Source organism: Psittacula echo (genome assembly GCF_963264785.1).
Source record: "Psittacula echo genome assembly, chromosome: 5".
NCBI classification, from domain to species: Eukaryota; Metazoa; Chordata; class Aves; order Psittaciformes; family Psittacidae; genus Psittacula; species Psittacula echo.
The window spans coordinates 72,053,361-72,074,127 of NC_137739.1; the positions used below are offsets into that span (position 1 = coordinate 72,053,361).

The following is a 20,767-nucleotide window of genomic DNA, read 5'->3' on the forward strand; positions in this document are numbered from 1 at the left end:
AAGAAAAAGGAACAGTTCCTGCCATGAAAAATCTACAACCTCACTTCGACAAATAGAACTTGGCAGCAAAACAGTGATACGATCACACGGTAATTTCACTTAGTCTCAGAAAAATCCTATTTATCTATTTATAAAATAAAGAGATGCCTCATCTGTTTTATCTTGTTCACTGGCTCCTTTGTGAACTTCTTTGCTAAAACACTTGTGTTCAAACAAAAAAAAAAAAAAAAAATCCAAGTGTCGCCACAGATTCTGAAAGAGGAGACTGCTGTGAAAGCAACTGCATCACAAACATCAGATTTCGAGCAACTCAGAGGCTGCCTAAGTATTTCCTGCTATAGGCTTATAACAAGACAGTTTTGCCTTAAAAACAAGACTTCCATTGTAGAAAGGAAGATTCCTACATGCTCTGACATAAGGACTGGATGAACCCACATCAGCAGAATGCCTTGAAATTTAATAATACACAACACAGGGAAAGAAATCACTCAAGTGCAGTGTGCTTATACTGACATCGCATGCCTCCGCTACTTACTGCTTCTTGGGAAATAAATAGGAAAAAAAGGAAGCCCCAAGAACAAGTATTAAGAACATTTGTTAATCAAAGGAATAAACATGCAGCAAGCTTTTCATTTCTTTGACTTTCATATCTTTTTTCCATATAGTAAAATACGTACTAAGCTTTCCACAGATGATGCAAATATCTTGCCCTGGCTCAGGGCAGCTGCTGAACTGAGAAACAAACTAACATGAGCTGATCATTTGAATTCCCATAAAATTTTCAATATTGGACCAAATAAAGCAAAATAGCACTTACTACAGAGTTTAACAAGCCATGCCTAACATCTTTGTGCACTTAAAAACTCTAATTTAATTAACTTCACCCGTTAGCTTGGAGTGAATGTGAGGGAGGGGAAAAAATTTAATACAAACTCATTTGCTCCTCAACTCTGAAAACAGTTCAAGGTCCAAATCCCTATATAAGTAGTAATAAAAATAGTTTGGTTTCTGGTAGCAATAACAAAAACGAGGGCAAGATTAATTCTTACACTTTTATGGCAAACAATCTAAAGCAGATGTGCAAGAAGAAAAGCGAGATGTCAAAGCAGTTAATAAGTGCTTTCCAAAACCAAACACAACAAGACAACTTGCAGCTTTATGTGCTTCCATAAAACTCTAAATCATTTCACTCAGCTTCCACCCTTAGCCCTTCTCTATTCAATGAAGCTTCACAATTACCAAAAAATGTTATATTTGAGTCTAAACCAGCACAGATCAGTATCTCCTGAACGAAAGCCCGTGCAAATGAGCTTGGCCAATTTAGACATCAGCTGCTGAATCTGGGCCCTTACGAACAGAAATATGTTTCTATGGTTTGAATATCCAGGATCTCTGGAATAAAGTCCCTGTCTTTAAGACAGAATGTATTTTAAAGTTACCTAAAAAAAATTCAGACTGTATTTACATTTCTGCTAGAATACTGCAATTTTGAGACAGCAATCAAACTTCACATGATAAGGTCAAAACCAACATAAGCATTCCTTAGAATCAGACTTCAAATAGATATTTGAAGTTATCCACACTTTCTTGCTTACAAGTTCAAAGAACTGCTGATCATAAAGCAAACCTGAAGATATTAAATCTTTCAAGTACAGATTTCACAAAAGATGATGTGTGCATGCAGGAGAACTGAGTTCTTCCACATTTAATATATCAGAAGTTTGTAGAAGGTAACCATAAGCACACTCTTTTCAAATGAAACTAGCTTTTAGTGTGAACACGAAAGACACTGTGTTAACTTAGAACACTGTTCACTCAGATGTGCCTTCCAAAAGGCCTTAAGCAGGATTATATTGGTGTAAATAAAGCAAATTAGGCAAGTTTTTGCACTTAAGCTTCCCACACAAATAGGATTTGCCAAGCCTTTTGAGTCTAATCTGTAGTACAATCATACAGGAATATAAGAGGCTGACTCAGAGTGCACACACACTTCTAGACTCACCAGCAAGTGCTGAATTTTGACTGACCACAGAGAGTTGCCTCCTAAGCCAGTTAGCCCAAGTCTCCATCTACCTTGAAGCCATCCATCCAGCAACACTGGGCTACTGTGCATCTGCATCGCTGTTCCACTTCATCACACGAAACACAAACTCAGTGTCACAAGCAATGTCACTACAGATATAGGAGTAACTGATACTGTATCACTCTAATCAAGGGGAGCAAATCAGAAACTCCAGAGTACATATGATTAATAATAGGGTTTTGTGTTTTCTTTCCCAAGTGCTGACAGTTGGAACGTTTTGCAAGACCCTGTAATGCCCCAATCCTGTGCATGGTTCCACACAGGATTCATTTAAAGGCACCTCGAGCTAACATCTATTTGCTATCAGAAAATTTTATCATATTTATTTGGGGCTTAGACCCAGATTCAGCAACAATGATTCACCTTAGAAAACTACCCAGTTTAAGCACACAAAGAGCCTCGCAAAGTCAAAGGAGCAGTCACCAATTATTTTGTCTGGAGCGTGGCCTGCAAGTCCAGTCCAACAAAGCCAGAGCAAGCCTAAACCTGACAGTGTAAACTGAGCCCATCCGCTTCACTGCAATTACCTATGGCAATAAACACAACCGTCTAGGAAGCAGAGGCTTGCAGAAACAGGCCTCCAGAGAAACAACCAGCACCCCAACAACTATGGTTCCTCATCCTTCTGTAGACCATTCCAACAGCTCAGAAGTCAAACACCTGACAACCAGGTAAGACACCAGCATGTTCTATTGCCTGATCCACAGATCCACCACAATGCATCAATGTGTCCTAGAGACCGAAATGCAACAAAGTAACAGAACTGAGAGTTAAGACAAGAGAACTACAAGCTTGCTTAATTCTAAAACACATGCTTAAGGATTTTCTGGGTCAAAGCCAGGATGATGATCCATATCTTATGAGATCAAGCACCTCAGCCCGTTTTACATCAAAAATTTCATATTACTATTTCAGCAATACCATTAATTGGTCTGCAAGGGCAGCCTTTCACTAAATACTCAGGATACATATAGTAAAATGAACTTTACCACACTAGTCAAGTTGTATGGGCTATTTTTTAAGCAAAGACCCACTAACATTGGTGTGAGGGGTTTTTTTTTACTGATTTAAATGGGTACTTGACTGTAGCTTTAATTAAAGGTTGGCATCAAGAGACTACTACAATAATATTAAAAGAGATTTTTAAAAGTATATAGGGCTTCCAAGTCAGCCCTCAAGAGTAGTTACTTATTACATAAATCATCTTAATTTTACTATCTGGGCCCCAGTCCCATGGCCTACACAAACTGAGAAAATAGTCCCACTAGGGACAACATGTAATGGGATCCATTACTCATACCAAATAGATCAAGCAACCTTAGAAAGCTAATTTACATAGGATGCTTCCAAATTTCTCTAATTAATGTACTTAAAACTTTAAAAGTCAGCAAGCAATTATAAATCATGCAAACACACATACTCGGTAATCTACATAATTTTTAAAAGTAGGCTACAATTATAAGAAATGGCTTACTGCAACAGCTATTGAATCAAATCATATTTACTTCAACATCTTTTTCAAATAGTTCCTACCCCAGCATTCCACAGCACCATTGATACTTGTCCTCCTAGTTAAAAAAATTGCAAACCACACTGCAGACAAACCACAACCCTCTGTAAACTCTTGTTTAAGGGCACCATCACTCTTCATTGATGGGGTGCACCTAATCACATCAAAACGATAAAAGATAGCTTGCTTTGTTTCCAAATACACATCTGATTTCTTTAATCTGTGCGCTTACTAAACTGCACAAATAGAAAAATGGAGGTTTGATGCAATCAGCACAGTACCATTTAAAGCATAGTACATCACAGCAACTCTTAAGACTTTTGGGAAATACCTCTGCTGCTCAGCAGCACTAGCTTTCCACCAGTTGCTGCTCCACATGCTATTGCCAATCAGCTGCATTTGTTGTAGCGCATTCCAAAGTTTACTAATTAATCTCTGCACTAAACCCCACTGATGGCTGGTTGCCATTTGAAATGATCATCTTTTATTTAAAGACATAGTGACCCTGTGGTCAAACTCAGACCTTATTTGTAAAAATAGGTGTGCCAAATTACAGGTAATTAAATCCACTTCAGTATCAGTGAGGGGTTTTTTAAAACCAGGTAGAGGCGACCATTAACAGTTTGAGGGTATTTATATTAGACATGCTAAGTTATGTCAATGTTAATGGTCAAGAACCGAGCACACTCTTGCATTTTGACCCAGGAGGGACATTCAGCAGAGGGTATGCGATGCAAACTTCTGCAAAAGAGACCATACATTTCTTGCAAAACAACATACGTGTTTTGAAGTCATGTGTTTTAATGATTCCAGCTTCTTGCTACATTTCATATGAGGTTTTAAATACTGATTTCACCCAGTCCAACCTCTCACACCATTGTTACAGGCTGCTCCCATTCAGGGGTGCATACTGGCTCCGTGACCTTCACAATGACCTCTACAAAAGCAGTTGTGCATTTTACTGTGGTGTAAATCCTCACAGACAAGTCGAACCTGTTCTTTTTGGCATTCAGCCCTTTAGATGAATACTCTGCAGAGATTTATTATGAAAGGGGAATGAAGGGGCATTATTGCACAACATTCATCCCTCTCATGCAGCTAAGTTCCATCTCTCAGAACTTCTGAAGGCTTTTAAATAAACAGATCTTCTTAATTACACAAACTGTTCTTGCTTCTCACCAATTTTCTGTAATTAAAATTCACTGTTTACAAAAAGGTAGAAATGCCCAGAAAAAAAGCATGTATGTGAAGGTGTTTTACATTATTATTAATAAGTAATATTTATACTTCCTGTTACTATACACGAGGGATTAGTGTTTCCTAGCACACCATTCACTTACAACACTGAAGTATTATTCCATATTGTAGCAACATACACTGCCCTAAAAGGGTCCATTAATTATTCTTGTAATGCCACGAAGTTGCTGCAGGATATTAGACTGTCTTCATAAGAAATACGCTCCTATGGTAAAATGATGAATGACGAAGTTTGTAGGTTTTTAATTAGATTTCAGAACAATAAGAAAGTATTTACAAAGTCATTTTCCATGGTCTTAGCTTAATACTTTGCATGCCCTTATGCAAGTTAATAAAAAAAAAATCAAAATTAATTGAATAAAAAAAAATATAAAAGCATAAAAGAATTCTGAAAGGGGCAGTTTTAAAAAAACTCCATGACTCTGCCAAAGTGGTCAGAGTAGTAACCCTGTCATTCACACTAACCACATTCCTTCGGGTTTTCTAATTGATCCTTCAGCAAAATATGTCCTGCTGGAGAAACTGGGAAACCCAAAACAAATAACCCTCTAAAGCTGCATTGATAATCCAGTCCCAAAATCATGTTCGAACTAGCTTTATCTGACACTCACTTGGTATTAACCGGAAATGAAGCATTTTGATTGAAGCAAATGTTCCCTGATCTAAATCTCTGAATTCCCCTAAAAAGCTCTCTCCCCCCAACACCAGCTGTCACGGACAATTGACAATGCACACACACATACCTCTGATTGCACAAATAAAGAACTGCTGTGTGTGCCTACCCCTGTCACCCACAGGCAGTGTCAGGTATGAGTTCTCTCTCTCCTTCCTAAAAGTCTCAGCTAGGCATTCCTTAGCTTTCCTGCTCCTCCTTTTCTGTCAGCAAAAACAAAGACAACAGAATGCAAAATAGCAAAAGCTTCCCCATACAAAAGATGTAAGAAAATGCACTCTTCTACTCTCATCTTTCCCAGGTCCACACTGCACTTCCACAGCTCCAGACCTGCAGACAGAGGTTTCCCCAAACAGAATACGCAGCAGCGTTTTCTCCTTTGTTCTTCACGACAAAATAACCCAGATACCACAATACTTTATGCAGGGTCCTTTAAAAAGAAATCCAAGTTTTTTCAACAGATTTAGTGCCAAAGTTATATCTGGCAACTCAGCTACAGCCTAAGTGAGTTACAGAGCGTTTAAAAGCAACCAACAGTTAAACAGGTACAGCACTCTTCAAGAATATTTCTGTTATTTTAAAAGTGGAACATCTGTTTAATTGTATATTTCAAATTAACTTAACTAACCTGACACAAAACACATTAAAATTAGCATAAAGCAGATGCTGTACACAACACTACCAATGCAACTAAGCTGATACATTAGGCTTTAGCATACGCATCTTTTCTTTTTTTTTTTTTAACCTCTTATTCCGAATAGATTTCAGAATTGCCCTACTTGATTTCAAAATTGCCCTATTTGAGATGAATTCTTGCTCTAATCCCATCTAGGCTTCAGATCCTACATAAATTAAAATAGGAATTCAAGCTCAAGACGTCGTCCCATGAAGAGGCAGATTACGGTGAATAAATGAAAACTGACTTGTTGGAGATGAAGGAAACTTAAAAGTTCCCACTCTAGTCCCTTCTACATCCTATCAGCTCTCAGGTCAAGCCCTCTTCTTCTCCCCCTGCAATGAATGAAAACCCTAATCATGTTTCACTAGGAACAACCACGAAGGGGAATCCCTTAGTGTGCAGCACATTCAAGATAGTGCCCACAGACCTTGAGCACCAGGATCTGCATGTCAAAGATGTATACCAAGATCTCCTCTATCAAGCAGCCAACACGGAAGCCCTCCAACTCTACGCATATCAGAGTTTATGTGTGGCTGGTGGAAAGTCCAACAATAAAACTCCCTAGTTTAACCCTTTTCTGAACCTGCAGTCATGATTTGGCTCAAACCCCACCCCAAATGAAAGAGGGGAAAACGCTGCATTCCCAGTGCCACTACCATAACGCTCTTACAGAAAGTGCCACCTGTGTGGAAAGGCAGAAAATTCTTCAAATACTTACTAACTGGTTATTCAAACACTGGTTGTCTGAACTCCAAGGGCCTATCACAGGGAAGCATTACAAGACAGCAATCTTTATATATGGTCTCGAATGTATGTGGCTTGGTTTTCTTATGTTAGCTTTGCACATGTGCCTGCAGCTACAGAAACACAGGCAGCTCTATGCCCCAGTGCCAAAGGTTGCATAACGATGGCAAGGATCAGATGCCTACATTGATGCCTTTTAGATCTGTCAGCAAGCCTACATGGCATAGACCAGCAGCTCTTGTTGACTTGGGCACTGCCTCTGACAGTCTTGCAGAGGATCACGTTTCTGTGATTCTCCTTCTATGCTTTGGAGAAGACAGCAGTATTCTCTTTGTTTCTGCCTCTTTCAAGAGATGAAACAGAACGGACCTCAGTCCTAAAAATATATGCTGCTTCCCTCCTGTGCACAGCCCTCAGTTTTAAATTGTTCCTCCCTCCAACCTACTTACCTTTCTACTGTCATCCAAATATACATGCATCTCCTTCAAACATCACATCTGTCTCCTGCAGGATCTACCTCACTGTCCCAGAATAATACAAGAATCATTATTCTTACACAAAGCCATCACTTCATTTTCTACTAACCATTGCAAATGCTGCAAGTTCCAGTTTCCTGGCCCCCATCCAGCTAATTTAGATAGATTGTTCCACATGTGCTCTCTGTCCTTCCATTTCCTGCTCATACCACTACACACATCTGTCTAAGTGAGTCAAAGCAGGTTTCTTCACAGTCACAATAATCTTCCCGTATTTTATATTATATAAAAAGAGGGCACATAAAATACAACCTATTAACATGCTATTATCCACTTTGCAAGAGGCAGGGGATTTTACTGCTCTGCCACGCATTCTGCTGAACTGTAACACATGTCAGAAATTACACCTGAGCCTTGTATTTCCCTAAAATATGAGTTACCTGTATAGCAGCTATGTTCAGGCAAAGTAGAACAATAAATTAAAATAGCTAATTCTCTGATATACTACATTATCCACATTTTTCTTCTTAAAAAATAAAGAGGAATAAAGATAAGCCAAATTTTCAGAGACCAAGGCAGTTCTTCATGAGCATCATTCCTCCTTCATTAGTAGCCAGTGCTGTCAATATTCCTTTCCAGCGACACCTTGCCTGACATGCTGAGTCCAGACTAGGTACGTATAGGGAAGTTCACCTTCTGATGTCCAACGTCAACTGCCTAAAACAATATCCCTTTCTCCTACCCTCTGCACCTGAACAAACATTCTAGAGGAAAATTACTTCTGAAGTCTCCTTGGTACAGACAATTGTCTCTCTGATCCAAGTATCTTTTGCTGCAAGTACTCTGGCGCAATATGAGTGCATCCTGGATAAATACTGAATGTTGAAAACTAGAGTCAATGTATTTTTACTTCACAAATGTGCTGTTTTAAAGCTCAAAAGCTAACTCCTCTGAGACCCTGTAGCGAACATTCATTTATCTACTGTGTTCGCTCAAGCACAAGTTAAGGTGCAGAAAGGTGGTACATGAACACACAGAGCATAGCCTCAGTCAACACACTGAGGGCTTTCCCTTGTAGAGAATTAATATATTAGCAAGGCTAGTGCAAATTGTAACACAGATTAACACAAAAAAAGAAGATGATGTGGAAAACAAGTCTTACACGTACATCCCTGCCTACAACCAGAACCCTTCTTAAGTTGTGGAGGGGTCAGATTTGAAACCACCCAAGCGTGCACACACCATTCCCTGCTGCCCTCACAGACCAGACTTCTTACACAGGAACCAATCCAAACAGATGAGTACAAAAAGCCCCAATCACCCAAATCCTTCTGTCCCAGAGCTCCCCTATTTCCCAATCTCATGCAGGAGCCCCTCTGCCCTTCTTCCTAGAAACTCCCATCCTACTCCCACCTTTCTGCCAAACTGCCCCAAATCTCCCCTATCAAGAGTGATGGCCCCATGCCCCCACGTTCTCTTCAAAGCACGTCACATCCAAGTTCCCACCTCCTCCTCCATCCATCTCACCTGCTGCACTGTGCTTCCACACCCCAAGTTCTTAACCCATGCTCCACCATGACACCACTGCTGCTGCTACTGACTTGATAACAACATCCCTGCCACGTTTCTTTCAGGGATTACCTCCCACTATTGCCATTTCTCTTGGTCCCCCTCTTGGCTCCCCTTGCATGACATTTTAAGTCTGGCAAGTTTCAGAAAAGCCAGCTGTAGGCTGTGCTTATCCAAAATTTGTCTGTAGGAGGCACTGAGAACAGGTGAGAAAGAAGATACAGGTCCAGTTCTGGGCCTCTCAGTTCAAGGACAGGGAATTGCTTGAAAGAGTCCAGCGCAGAGCCACAAAGATGATTAAGGGAGTGGAACATCTCCCTTATGAGGAGAGGCTGATAGAGCTGGGTCTCTTAGCTTGGAGGAGACCGAGGGGTGACCTCATCAATGTTTACAAATATGTAAAGGGTGAGTGTCAGGATGATGGAGCTAGGTTTTTCTCAGTGATGTCCAGTGATAGGACAAGGGGTAATGGGTGTAAACTGGAGCATGAGAGGTTCCATGTGAACATCAGGAAAAACTTCTTTACTGTGAGAGTGACAGAGCACTGGAACAGGTTGCCCAGGGGGGTGTGGAGTCTCCTACGTTGGAGATATTCAAGGCCCGCCTGGACAAGTTCCTGTGTGATGTACTCTAGGTTACCCTGCTCTTGCAGGGGGGTTGGACTAGATGATCTTTTGAGGTCCCTTCCAATCCTTGGGATTCTGTGATATGACTGATCTTGTAGCTATGCTGCAAGGTCAATATACTCTACAACATCAGAAAATGGACTCCAGTTCATTGAGAGATGGAATAACCAGGAATAAAACTAGTCTATGAGGTAAGTCTGCACAAATGTGCCTCATAAGCAAGTCTCTCAAAATCAGACAGATGGACACAACCCAAGTGACCACTGACTCAGAGGAATCTGTGAAGCCATTAGCCCAGCTCTGCCATTTCAGGTCACCAGCTCTTCCCCAGGTAAACAATAGAGAAGATGAAGGAATGACACAAAACTACTTTGATCGGCAGCAACAGAAGAAAGGATTAGAAGAAAAATGCGATGTTCTCACAACTGCAGAGAAGTGCTAAGAAAAGAGGATGACGGCAGAAAGATAATACATTCTTCTATGCACATATAGAAAATTATTACTTCAGCTTGCCTAAATGGCTTCAAATACTTCATTGCTTTTACTACAATTCTTTAAACGTTCTTACTGTTCTCTTTAAAAGAATTTCTTTCTCTAAAGAATCCTCATCCCAGATGATGAATGCCATTTCACATCTAGCCTGTAGAGTGGAAACAAGTCTATCAACCATTTGCAGAAGAAATCAATGCTTTTAATCATTGAGTTAAGTAACAATAAAGGCATCTGAACTATTTTTTTTTTTTTAAGATCTAAATTCTAAAATATTTAGTTCTGTGAAGTCCTTTTTCCATTGTCATCTTCAAGTACATAAAAAGTTCCTACAAAGAGACAGAGAATAAGCTGCTTTTGGCACCTACCTAGACACTGAGAAAATTAAACTTACATCAAATGACCTTACCTTTCCTGTCAAGGAAACGTACAGTTACTAAGTTTCCCCTAAAATGTAAAAGCAAGGGCAATAAGTGCTCCCAGAGGTTGCCCAGGAGATTCTGACAGGTACCTGTCATGCAGTACTCCTGACTCTGCTTCGCAGCAGGCGAAAGAACCCCACGGCCTCTCAAGAACCCTGCCCAGCACTATGATTATATAATTCCACAAATACCTACTGCAATCTTGGCACCAAGGCTGTTCTCATTTCATTAATTTTTCTTCCCTGACTGAAATTTCCACCCTTACAGAGGAACTTTGTCTGCTTTTAACTTTTTTTATCATCTCTATCAAGACATAATGAGACTGCTTATACTCGCACTTATAGACAAGCTATTTCTGTTTCACCCCCGCATTACTTTCTGGTATGTTTACTTTTAAGCAGTGCATCAAGCAATACTATTTAATAACTTTCTGAATTAAAAATGTCAATAACTTTGTACTCCTCATTTAGCACAAACTCTAATATTTATGGTGTTTGCAACTCTCAGCCAAGGTATAGCATCAAAAGAGCTATGTACTAAATTTATCTTGTTAAAAAGAACAGCAGCACTGAAAATAGTTACACTGGAACAATCTATAAATGTGTTTACATTATATGAATGATTTGCTGTTCCTTCACAAGGCATGTAGGAAGTCAGCACTTCTCAAATGTGTAAAGCATTTCCATGTGCTTAAAGCATGATCTTTCCAAAACAAACAGTGATTGAGAAATTTTTTATTATTCTTTATTTCCCTGCCAGCTGTTTTTTTGGACTCTCAGCCACTTTCTTTCAGTCAGATCTCTCCTTATTGCTCACAGTAACACCTACTCAAGCATATTCAGCGCTAGAAGGCTCAGAAACAGGAAGATCTCAGGCTGACCTAAATGGCATTTTCCCTAGATCACTTTACAACATGTCTTTGTGTTATCATAGCTAGTGGCAAGCCTGGCTGTTGTTTAGGATTGAATCTGTGCATCCTACATTAAGACCTAAAACCCAGCTCCTGTTCCAGTGCCTGCTCCCATGCAGATGGGGAGCAGACAACAGCCTGGCTGAGCCCAGCCAGCAGCCTCCTCCCTGTAAGCCTCATCCTAAGCAGCATCTTTTCAGGGGACCAAAACAACACACTGCATGACACACAGATATGCTTCTAAAATTTGATGGTAAAGACTCAGGCAAGCTCTTGAGCAACTCGATAAATCAAACAGGAGATTAAAAACAAAAACCAACCAACCAACCAAACAAACAAAAAGAAACATAAAACCCCAAATGCCCAGTTCCATTCCAGAAAGTAACAGCTGAAGCGTAGATCTGCTCTACTGCTGCAGCCACTTCACTGGCAAGTATGCTGGTCTTGCTTTTCACTCCCACACAATTAACAGTGTTGGCACTAATTCATTTACTGAATTCCAGTCATTACAGCTGTGCAAACTTATGGGCCTAATTTGTACTCATATTCATATGTGTATATAAATGTCTGCTGCTTAGCTATGTAAAAGAGCCTTAAAGCAAATGAACAAGTATTTATTCGAACAGAACAGTATGAAAGAGCCCAACTGCAAAACAGAATTGGGTCAAGCAGTTCTGATTATGTCTGCCCACTAAACAACTTAATTTCAAGTATGGCATCTTTCCTCAGGCATTCCAAACAGAAATCCTGCAAAGAGATATAGGGAAACACAGAACTGCATTTGCAAAATCCAGTCTCCTTTTCCAAGGTCAGCACTGTGTAAATGAGGGGAGAGGAAATAACAAATACCATAAAACTTACTTTGCCTTCCACCCCCAGAAAACCCTCCCAAAAAAAACCCCAAATATTTCTTACCTACATTAGGAAAAAAAAATAGAAATCATTAAGTCAACATAATGTGCTTCATGTTTATGCACTTTGATATAATAGTAGTTACTGACTAAGGCCAGAACCCAATTAAATGTTTGGGACTTCAGTCTGTGGACTGGAGTGCACAGGAAGCGTTCTGATGATAGATCACTCAAATAAAGTTTGTCTGGCATACACTTCAAAACCAGAGTTCAAAAACTTTAAGCACAGTTCTGCATGTATGTGCTTGACTCTTAACAAAACATCTTTATTTAAATAGTTGGCCATAGATTTAGTATGACAAATATATTTACTACTGCTAATCATTCTCCATCATGCTACTTGGAAGTTGCAAGAATATTGTATATATAATCCTATGAGATTTAAGTAAGCTCTATGTGGCTCACAGGACTCTGGATCATAGTTTAAATACAGCATGTTAGCCCTAATGCAAATGCTATCATTCACCATTTTTGGTGTCCCTCAATTCATATACATGAATTCCATATACATTTATTGTCAGAGATGCTGGAGATCCAGCAGCCACCATTTCTTTTCCCTGTTTTCTTTTCAGAAACAGGTGTCCTTCTCAGCAGATCAATGCAATGCTTATTGTTAAAACAAGATACTGTTATTGATGACAAAAATTCAAAGCTAAAGCAACTTGCAATAAATATTCTCACTAGGAATCAAGAGAAGCTGTTCAGCAGCTGCAGAATCCCACTGGCAGAGTTGGTGTTAGAGGGCTACATGCACCTGCTTTCAAATATCCATCCCTGTGAACCTCCACTCCAGGAAAGCTGCTTGGCAAGAATGTTGGTTCTCTGTGCATCCTCATCCAGAGACCTGCTGGAAAGCACAGGGACTTCCCTCTCACCAGCATATTTGGGTTTCCTCTGCAATGGACTCTACTTCACAGGACTGACACCCAGCCCCCAGTGCCTGAGCACTGAGCCATTGCACACACAGGCACCAAGGCTGCACGGCAGCACAGCAGCCTCACAGTGCGGATTCAGCCAGACTCCTGCTAGAGGTCTAGATAATGCTCATCACCACTGAAAACTTCACCTTTACATACACCCTTTCTAAAACAAATACATCTATTCCAACAGGATCTATATTCCTAAACACACTACTTCCTCTTGAAAATAAGTGTTGTGATTTTTGCTGTGATTCTAAACTATTAGGTGTTGTGAGAAGGGAAATATATTCCACCCATCTGCAAAGAGAAATGTGCAAGAGAAATGTGTAGTATAAACCAAATGAAGATTAAAAACAAAACATCAATTAAACTCAGACTGGCATACACCTCAAAGAAATCAATTCCATCTGAAGTGTTTCAGGTAGACCAGCTGAGCTAACAGTGAAGGAAGGAAATAGGCTTGACTTTTATTTCTTTGTTTACTTATTAACTTCAGGCAAGTACTAAAAGCACTTAAAAAAACCAACACAACAACACGACCCAAACAAAAAAAAAAACCCAAAACAAATAAAAAGCCACACACACCAAAACCAACAAACCAACCAACCCAACCAGAGCAGTAAGAACTGGTAAAGCAAGACTGGAAGACTGAAACAGTTCCTTGACATGCATAAAGGGTGGCAAAGCACTCTTGGGAGCTGCAGAATAGTTACAGGCTAAACCACAGTGTGATACGCACTTCACTTACCTCAGGGTACCTGGCATATGTCTAAGCAACTCTGAAGGAGCACAACTGATTAAAAAGGTATTTTGACAGACTACTTTGCATTTGGAACAGGATTTTGGATAATTGCTCCACAAGCTATAAAAGAAACAGACTGAAAAACAGGAGCAGCCACTGAGCAGTTGTTTGCACAGGAAGCAATATTGCAGGAAAAGGCAATAATGAACAACAGTTAATTTGACCTGAGCTGATGAGGTCAGTGTTTTAAAAGAAATAACTCCATATAACATAAGAACATTATTTCCCATTAGAATAATACTGCAAGTGTAACACTGCACGAAATCTATTCCCTAACACTTGTTATGCTCAGCTTAGTGGCAGTGTGCATTCCTGAGGTGTCGCAGACATCCTGTGTCTGACACAGATCCATTCCTCTGAAATATTGATTTGACTGCTCTTTCCTGCAAGCTGCAACTGCTTCAGACTGCACATCTCTCTCCCCAGCATTCACTTACTAATAGCCTGAAAACTACAATAACTGGAATAAAATCCTGGTAATCTTCAGACACACAGAAAGTTAAATGTAAGACCACTGCTGTGATCTGGACAGGGAAGTAGAAGCTGAAGCAGATATTTCACTCTTAATTTGCTGCCATTCAGGGGTCCTGTTCACAGGAGATGGAGCCTGGCTCAGCGGAAGAGACACAAGGTTAGGAATTTAGTAGGGCTGGATCCTATTCCTCCTTCCGCCGCTGCTCTACTGTCTAATCCTGGGCAAGTACATCCCCTCCAGGCATCTGGTTCCCCTCCTTCCCTGACACATCTATATAAACCGCAAATTCAGAGGGGTGGCAACCATCTTGGTAATGACGAAGCATGTACAACACAAAGCACTAGTATTTATATTAATACTCCCACTACTCTTAATTAAGGAAACAAAAAATGTGACAGAAATTGAGCAGTCAGTGATGCATTATATTAATTTAGAGGTATTTGGGCATAAAATGTGAAAGGCAAGCTCTCCCAAGTGGTGGCAGCCGGAGGACACCTATGTTGTTTTCCCGCATATTTAGGCAATCCAATTAGACATAATTAAGTTTTTAACTACATGAAATTACTTCAAGAACACCGTCACTAGAGGCTAAGACTCGTGGGAGGCTGGGGGAAGGAGCAAGAAACATTATAAAACTGGAAGGAACAGAAAAGTGACAGGGTATGCAGCTTGAAACATGCTGAAGAGAGCATGCAGCTGAGCCCAGCTGAGGCATTCATGTTTTTTACAAACATGTAAATAGCTGGGCCACAGTCTCAAAGGTTTGCATGTCCCCAGTTTGATGAACTGAAGTTAAATACATCTACACTTCTAAGCTTTTTTTACCCGCAATGGTGATGTAAGTGCAGATCTACAAGCAGCAAAAGGCTCCAACAGTCCTGTAAATATCAGAGACATTAAAAACCCTAAATTACTGTAATGAAACTAATTACTGCTACATTTGCAAACTGCCATTCATTTGCAATGCGTATGAGCACCTCTTTTAGACATTAAAATTACCTTCACATTAAAGCCGCCTCACAATCTGAAATGGTCACTCCATTCACCAAGAAACAGAAGAGTTCTATTGCCAGACCTTAGATTTGGTTTGTACCCCCTGATAAGCCCTAGAAATATTAGAAATATCATTCATCTCCAACAAGGTTTGCTCTTTTTGATAGCTACTAAAATCTAAGTTACAAGCATTAACAGAAAATAGTATTTTTAGCACTACTGCAACAACTGTTAGCACAACTGCAGCAACTATTGCTGCAGTTTCCTTTGTAGCTTCACACTGATTTGAGATTAGCTTTCGTAATTGTTTTAAACATTCAGATATGCTCAAAGCATAATTCTTATTAAGATCAGCACAATAAACAGAAAACTCTGAAACACTTTCTCACCCCACTTACAGAGGCAAATCAAATTGATTAGGAAGGCATGCTTCGTGCACAAAAGTTACAACTTACTGAAATAGAATTCACAAGTTAATAAGCAAACTGTGAAGAAAAATCAGCTTCCACTTGAAAGGAAAAACAAACAAACAAACAAACCCAAAACAAAGGGAAAAGTGAAGGGCACCCTATTCCCATGAGCTAATTGTCTATCTTGTGCTATAGGGGATGCTCTTGCTTAGCTTACAAGTGAAAAGCACTGCCTCCTCACCATGCAAGCATAGGAACTGCACAATGCTAATATGACATCTTAAATGAGCCAACTTCCTTGAGCATTCCCCAGGAGACTAGAATGGGCATGCCTCAGCTCATAAACCAAGAAGCATGTCCGATTATCAGTCAGGCTGAAGAACATCTTTGGACCAAAACCATCCCAAGAAAAAAACTCATGTTCAGGCTGAGAAAGAACTCCATGGATTGCCATAACTGGCATATTTTTATAGCCTTTGTGTAAACACAAGCTTTGGGTTAGCCAGCATCTCAGCTGGCTCTATCTGGATTCCCTTCTTTTGAAACAAAATTAAGAAAAACACTTGTCAGAAAAGGTCAGTGGCCAAACTATTAGGAAAAAATAAAAGTACTGGGGAAGGACATACATAGTGATTCATTAAACGTGTGCTGTCAAAACTGTAACAGTGAGCACAAAGACTTTTCACAGGAACTATAGTTAATTTGCAGAACTCAAGCCAAACTGAGCATTAATTAGAACTGTATTTTTAAAGAAGTTCTTGGTACTCCCCACGGCTTAGAGAGGAACAAAGCTAAAGCAACTATACAGCATTGCTTCCTTGAAGGGCAGTGCAGCAACAGCTCTACACATTTCAAGTGTACACCTATGCAGAAGAAATGGACTGAGCATCTCAGGATTTTAGAAAAACACTCAAGCCAGAAAATACGCATGTCATAAGGTGCCCAGGTGGGAACTCACTTTACACTGTCAGTAGAATACACTGCCATGGATCATCAACCACAGCAAATCACATACAATAAGCAGCATTGCTTTTAACAAAACAAACTCTTCTGAGACGAACAATTTGCATTTGACTACAGTAACTTTCCAAGGAACATCCCAGTTCTAAACCTGAAAACATCAACTAGAGATTTCACTGAATTCCACAGTCAATTTGGACAGCGCGGCCAATTAACCAGTGGAACATTGTGAACTTTAGGTCTTATTTGCTCCTTCAGCATCCTTGATCTTTGTGTTTAATTAAGGTTACTGATTTCTTGCTACAGTTACTGTTGCACTGTAATTGCAATTGATTTGGTATGTTCTGTGTTAAGGAGGTACTTACTGAAATTGAGTCATACTGTAAATCGAGTCAATCATTCTATGATTCTATGATCTTAACTTTCTCTTAAACAAGAGAGAGAACACAGTACAAAGCATATATTTCTGCTTTTGAATGGACTTTTCTAGCTCCCCTTTGCATTCTGATTTTTGTATTCAAAAATACAGTCAGCAGAACTCTCTAATCCATCCGTCTTCCCAATACTGCATCGAAATGGAAAAATCCTTTCCTATTTTATTGCTGCACTATTCACATACCCACAGCCCCCACATACACACACTGTGGCTAAGGATCGAACTGGTTACGTTGCTTAGCTAAACTTCCAAATCCTCTTCACAGAGCCTGTTATTTACTCTTCTATTTATAATTTTGCATTTAGCCATATTAAAACACATTTCATTCAAATGAGGCCAGCTTGTCAAAGCAGCCCTGTAAACTGCCAACTTACATGTCATCCACAGAAATTCCACATCTGCTTCAAGACACTGAACTGCATCCTAGCAGAACACCCACAGAAATATTCCCATGCTGTGGTAACAAACAACTACTTCAGAAATTACAAGTTAGCCACTTAATTTGTTTATTTTGCAGAATCTCAATATTGTTATTATTGTGTAATGTAATTTCTATGTAATTCTAAAAAACAATGTCATGTAAGAACTAAATCAAGCACCCTATTAAGAAATATGGAAATGTTCATCTTTCTCAAAACCTGTGATTTGATCAGTGTAAAGTCTGTTTTGCTTGACATAATCCATTTTCCATCAACAGGAGTAACTAACATCAAACATTCCTATACTTAACTTTATTGTTAACTGTACTTACTGTTTTTATTATTACTATTTGTTCTTTTTTAATCTAGGACTGAGGTCAGTCAGCGTGGGGTTTTTTTTGTTAGTCTGGAACTTAAATTAAATTAGGCATCTACTCACACTTTCTGAACGCTGATAAAGTAACAATCAGTTACCTGGAATATCCCCTATTATTCCAAACATCAAGAATTAAATGTCATGATGCTAGAAATCTCTTCATCCAAGTCTTTCACCATTCCTAGATGAAGTCTATTTAGGGCTACAGATCTGAAATTACCATTAACGCATACTACATTTACCATCCATTTACAGATGCATTACAGAGTACTTCCATTATCCTCATCATGTAGTATATGAGAAAGTTGGGGCTGTTCAGCCTGGAGAAGAGAAGGTTGCATGGAGACCTCATAGCAGCCTTCCAGTATCTGAAGGGGGGCTATAAGGATACTGGGGATAGACTATTCATTAGGGACTGTAGTGACAGGACAAAGGGTAACGGGTTAAAACTTAAACAGGGGAAGTTTAGATTGGATATAAGGAAGAAATTCTTTACTGTGAGGGTGGTGAGGCACTGGAATGGATTGCCCAGGGAGGTTGTGAATGCTCCATCCCTGGCGGTATTCAAGGCCAGATTGGACAAAGCCTTGGGTGACATGGTTTAGTGTGAGGTGTCCCTGCCCATGGCAGGGGGGTTGGAACTAGATGATCTTAAGGTCCTTTCCAACCCTAACTATTCTATGATCCTGATTCTATATGCTAATCTTCTTCTTCCCAGAAGAAAGACCAACAGCTTTAAGAAATTCTGACAATATATTTAAACAGCAAGAAAAAGTACAGGCATCCAGTTAGAATTGTTTTAAACAGAATAACAAACCTTTCTGCCCACTAGCTTTTCTACATGAACAGAAAATCCCCTAGACTCTCACATTTTAAAAGCAAAACGAAGGAAAACAAGAGAATAATCTGCACAACTCTGCAAAACCTGGAACTACTTGGGGGAGGCAGAGGAGGGAATGGGGGGAAAGCTGCAAGCACTTCTACATTGTGAACTCTTTTGGGGATAATGAACCCAGCACAGACATCCCTGACAAAATAAATTGATTAACTGATGGAAGGCTAATTTGATGCAAGGGCTTTTGCTTTGCTGACTTTTTGGTTTGTTGAGGAAGGTGATTATTGTTGGTTATTTTCAAGACATCATTTACCATTACAATTCTAGAACACAAAGTCTAAAAAAACAGCTGAGATTTAAAACAAAACAGCAAACCAGTAAAGTGCAAAAGAGACCAGTAATTCACGCTCCCATCCCCCATTACCCCCAAACTTTACATTTCCACAGCCAGGCTGATGTGTACTTGTACCATGTCATGGTAAAGAACAGAAATGCTGACAGATCTTCAGCTGCCACCACAGAACTAACAAATACTTGTTGATTCCTGGAATCTAATAACAATGAAAACAGCATCCTTAACCATTTGGCATCATTTCTTAAAGTTGCCTGTCTCATACACACAGATTACTCCAGTGCTTAAAGTAAATCTGAATAAAGTGCAGCCTGTCCTAGAACTTGCAAAATTTTAGCTTGCAGGGACAGAGATAAAGCTTGCTTTTTGGTAACTACGCAATGAAAAGATTTCATATATTCTAACTAGCAGAATGATTAAATTTTTCATTTAATTCATAATTACATATTTAATTGAAAGAGAAAAGTCTATTTCATATAATATGCAATTTAGGTTTAAGGAACCTCTGAATTTCATATAAGGAAATCCTGTCTTTTGAAAAGCATTTAAAAAATAAATAAATAAATAAACAAACAAGCAAGACTTACCATTTTGATCCCAGTGGAAAATGTGACTGGTCTGACCTGGTTGGGTTTTTCCACTTGCATTTCTAGCTGAGTAGATCTGTCCTTATGCTGAGCTAAAAGCAATGAAGCAGGAAGATCGGACTTCTCCTGTAAACATGAGGAACAAATTTTGAATGCTAAACCCAAAAACTGTTAATGAACACTGAGTATTTTTCAAAACTGCAAGCTGTGCCTGAAAGGCCATCACCAGCAGAGCAGCATAATGCAAAGTATCCTCTCTATGAGTAAAAGTTTACAGAAAACGATCATTTTCAGTAATAAGAAAAAGCTGCAGCAACCCCATAAATCAGTGTAACCTGCAAACAACCATTTTTATAGAATCCACATTAAAGACAATATAACAGGCTCCTTATTCCAACTGGCCAATGTAACTATATTTATTAAAATAAAATTTAAAAAATTAGAACTTAATCAGAGAAGGAATAATACCAAGTATTATAACTTGGATCAGATGTTTATCTAAGACACATTCTTTATACCAGTGAACTCAGACCAGTTTGAAATTGTTTCCCATTAGATTTCACCTGAGGCCGTTTGGAAACGATCCTTGCTCTGCTTTGCACAATGGCAGTATTGTAAGTGCAACCAACAGCATATTTATTTTCTCCTTCACCAACTTATTTTTAGGGAAGCCAGCCAATTTTAAAATATATATATATATATATATACATATATAAAGTAGTAAAATGAATAGTTAAGCAAGTGAACTACTTAAGCTCTCAGAACAGACTGATTATTAACATACACATATGCATGCAACTGCATTCTTGAATCAGAAAATTATCTGCCAAATAATTTTCTAATGAATTAATGC

General features: G+C 39.3%; 1 protein-coding gene across 1 annotated transcript in view; it reads right to left on the bottom strand.

The window, feature by feature from the left end:
* The window catches only part of MNAT1 (MNAT1 component of CDK activating kinase), a 123,567-nt gene that overhangs the window by 46,196 nt on the left and 56,604 nt on the right, over positions 1–20,767 (bottom strand). Inside the window, exon 6 of the mRNA XM_080617138.1 lies at positions 19,915–20,040. Coding sequence (XP_080473264.1) covers positions 19,915–20,040 — 126 coding nt within the window. The remainder of the gene's footprint in view (positions 1–19,914; positions 20,041–20,767) is intronic.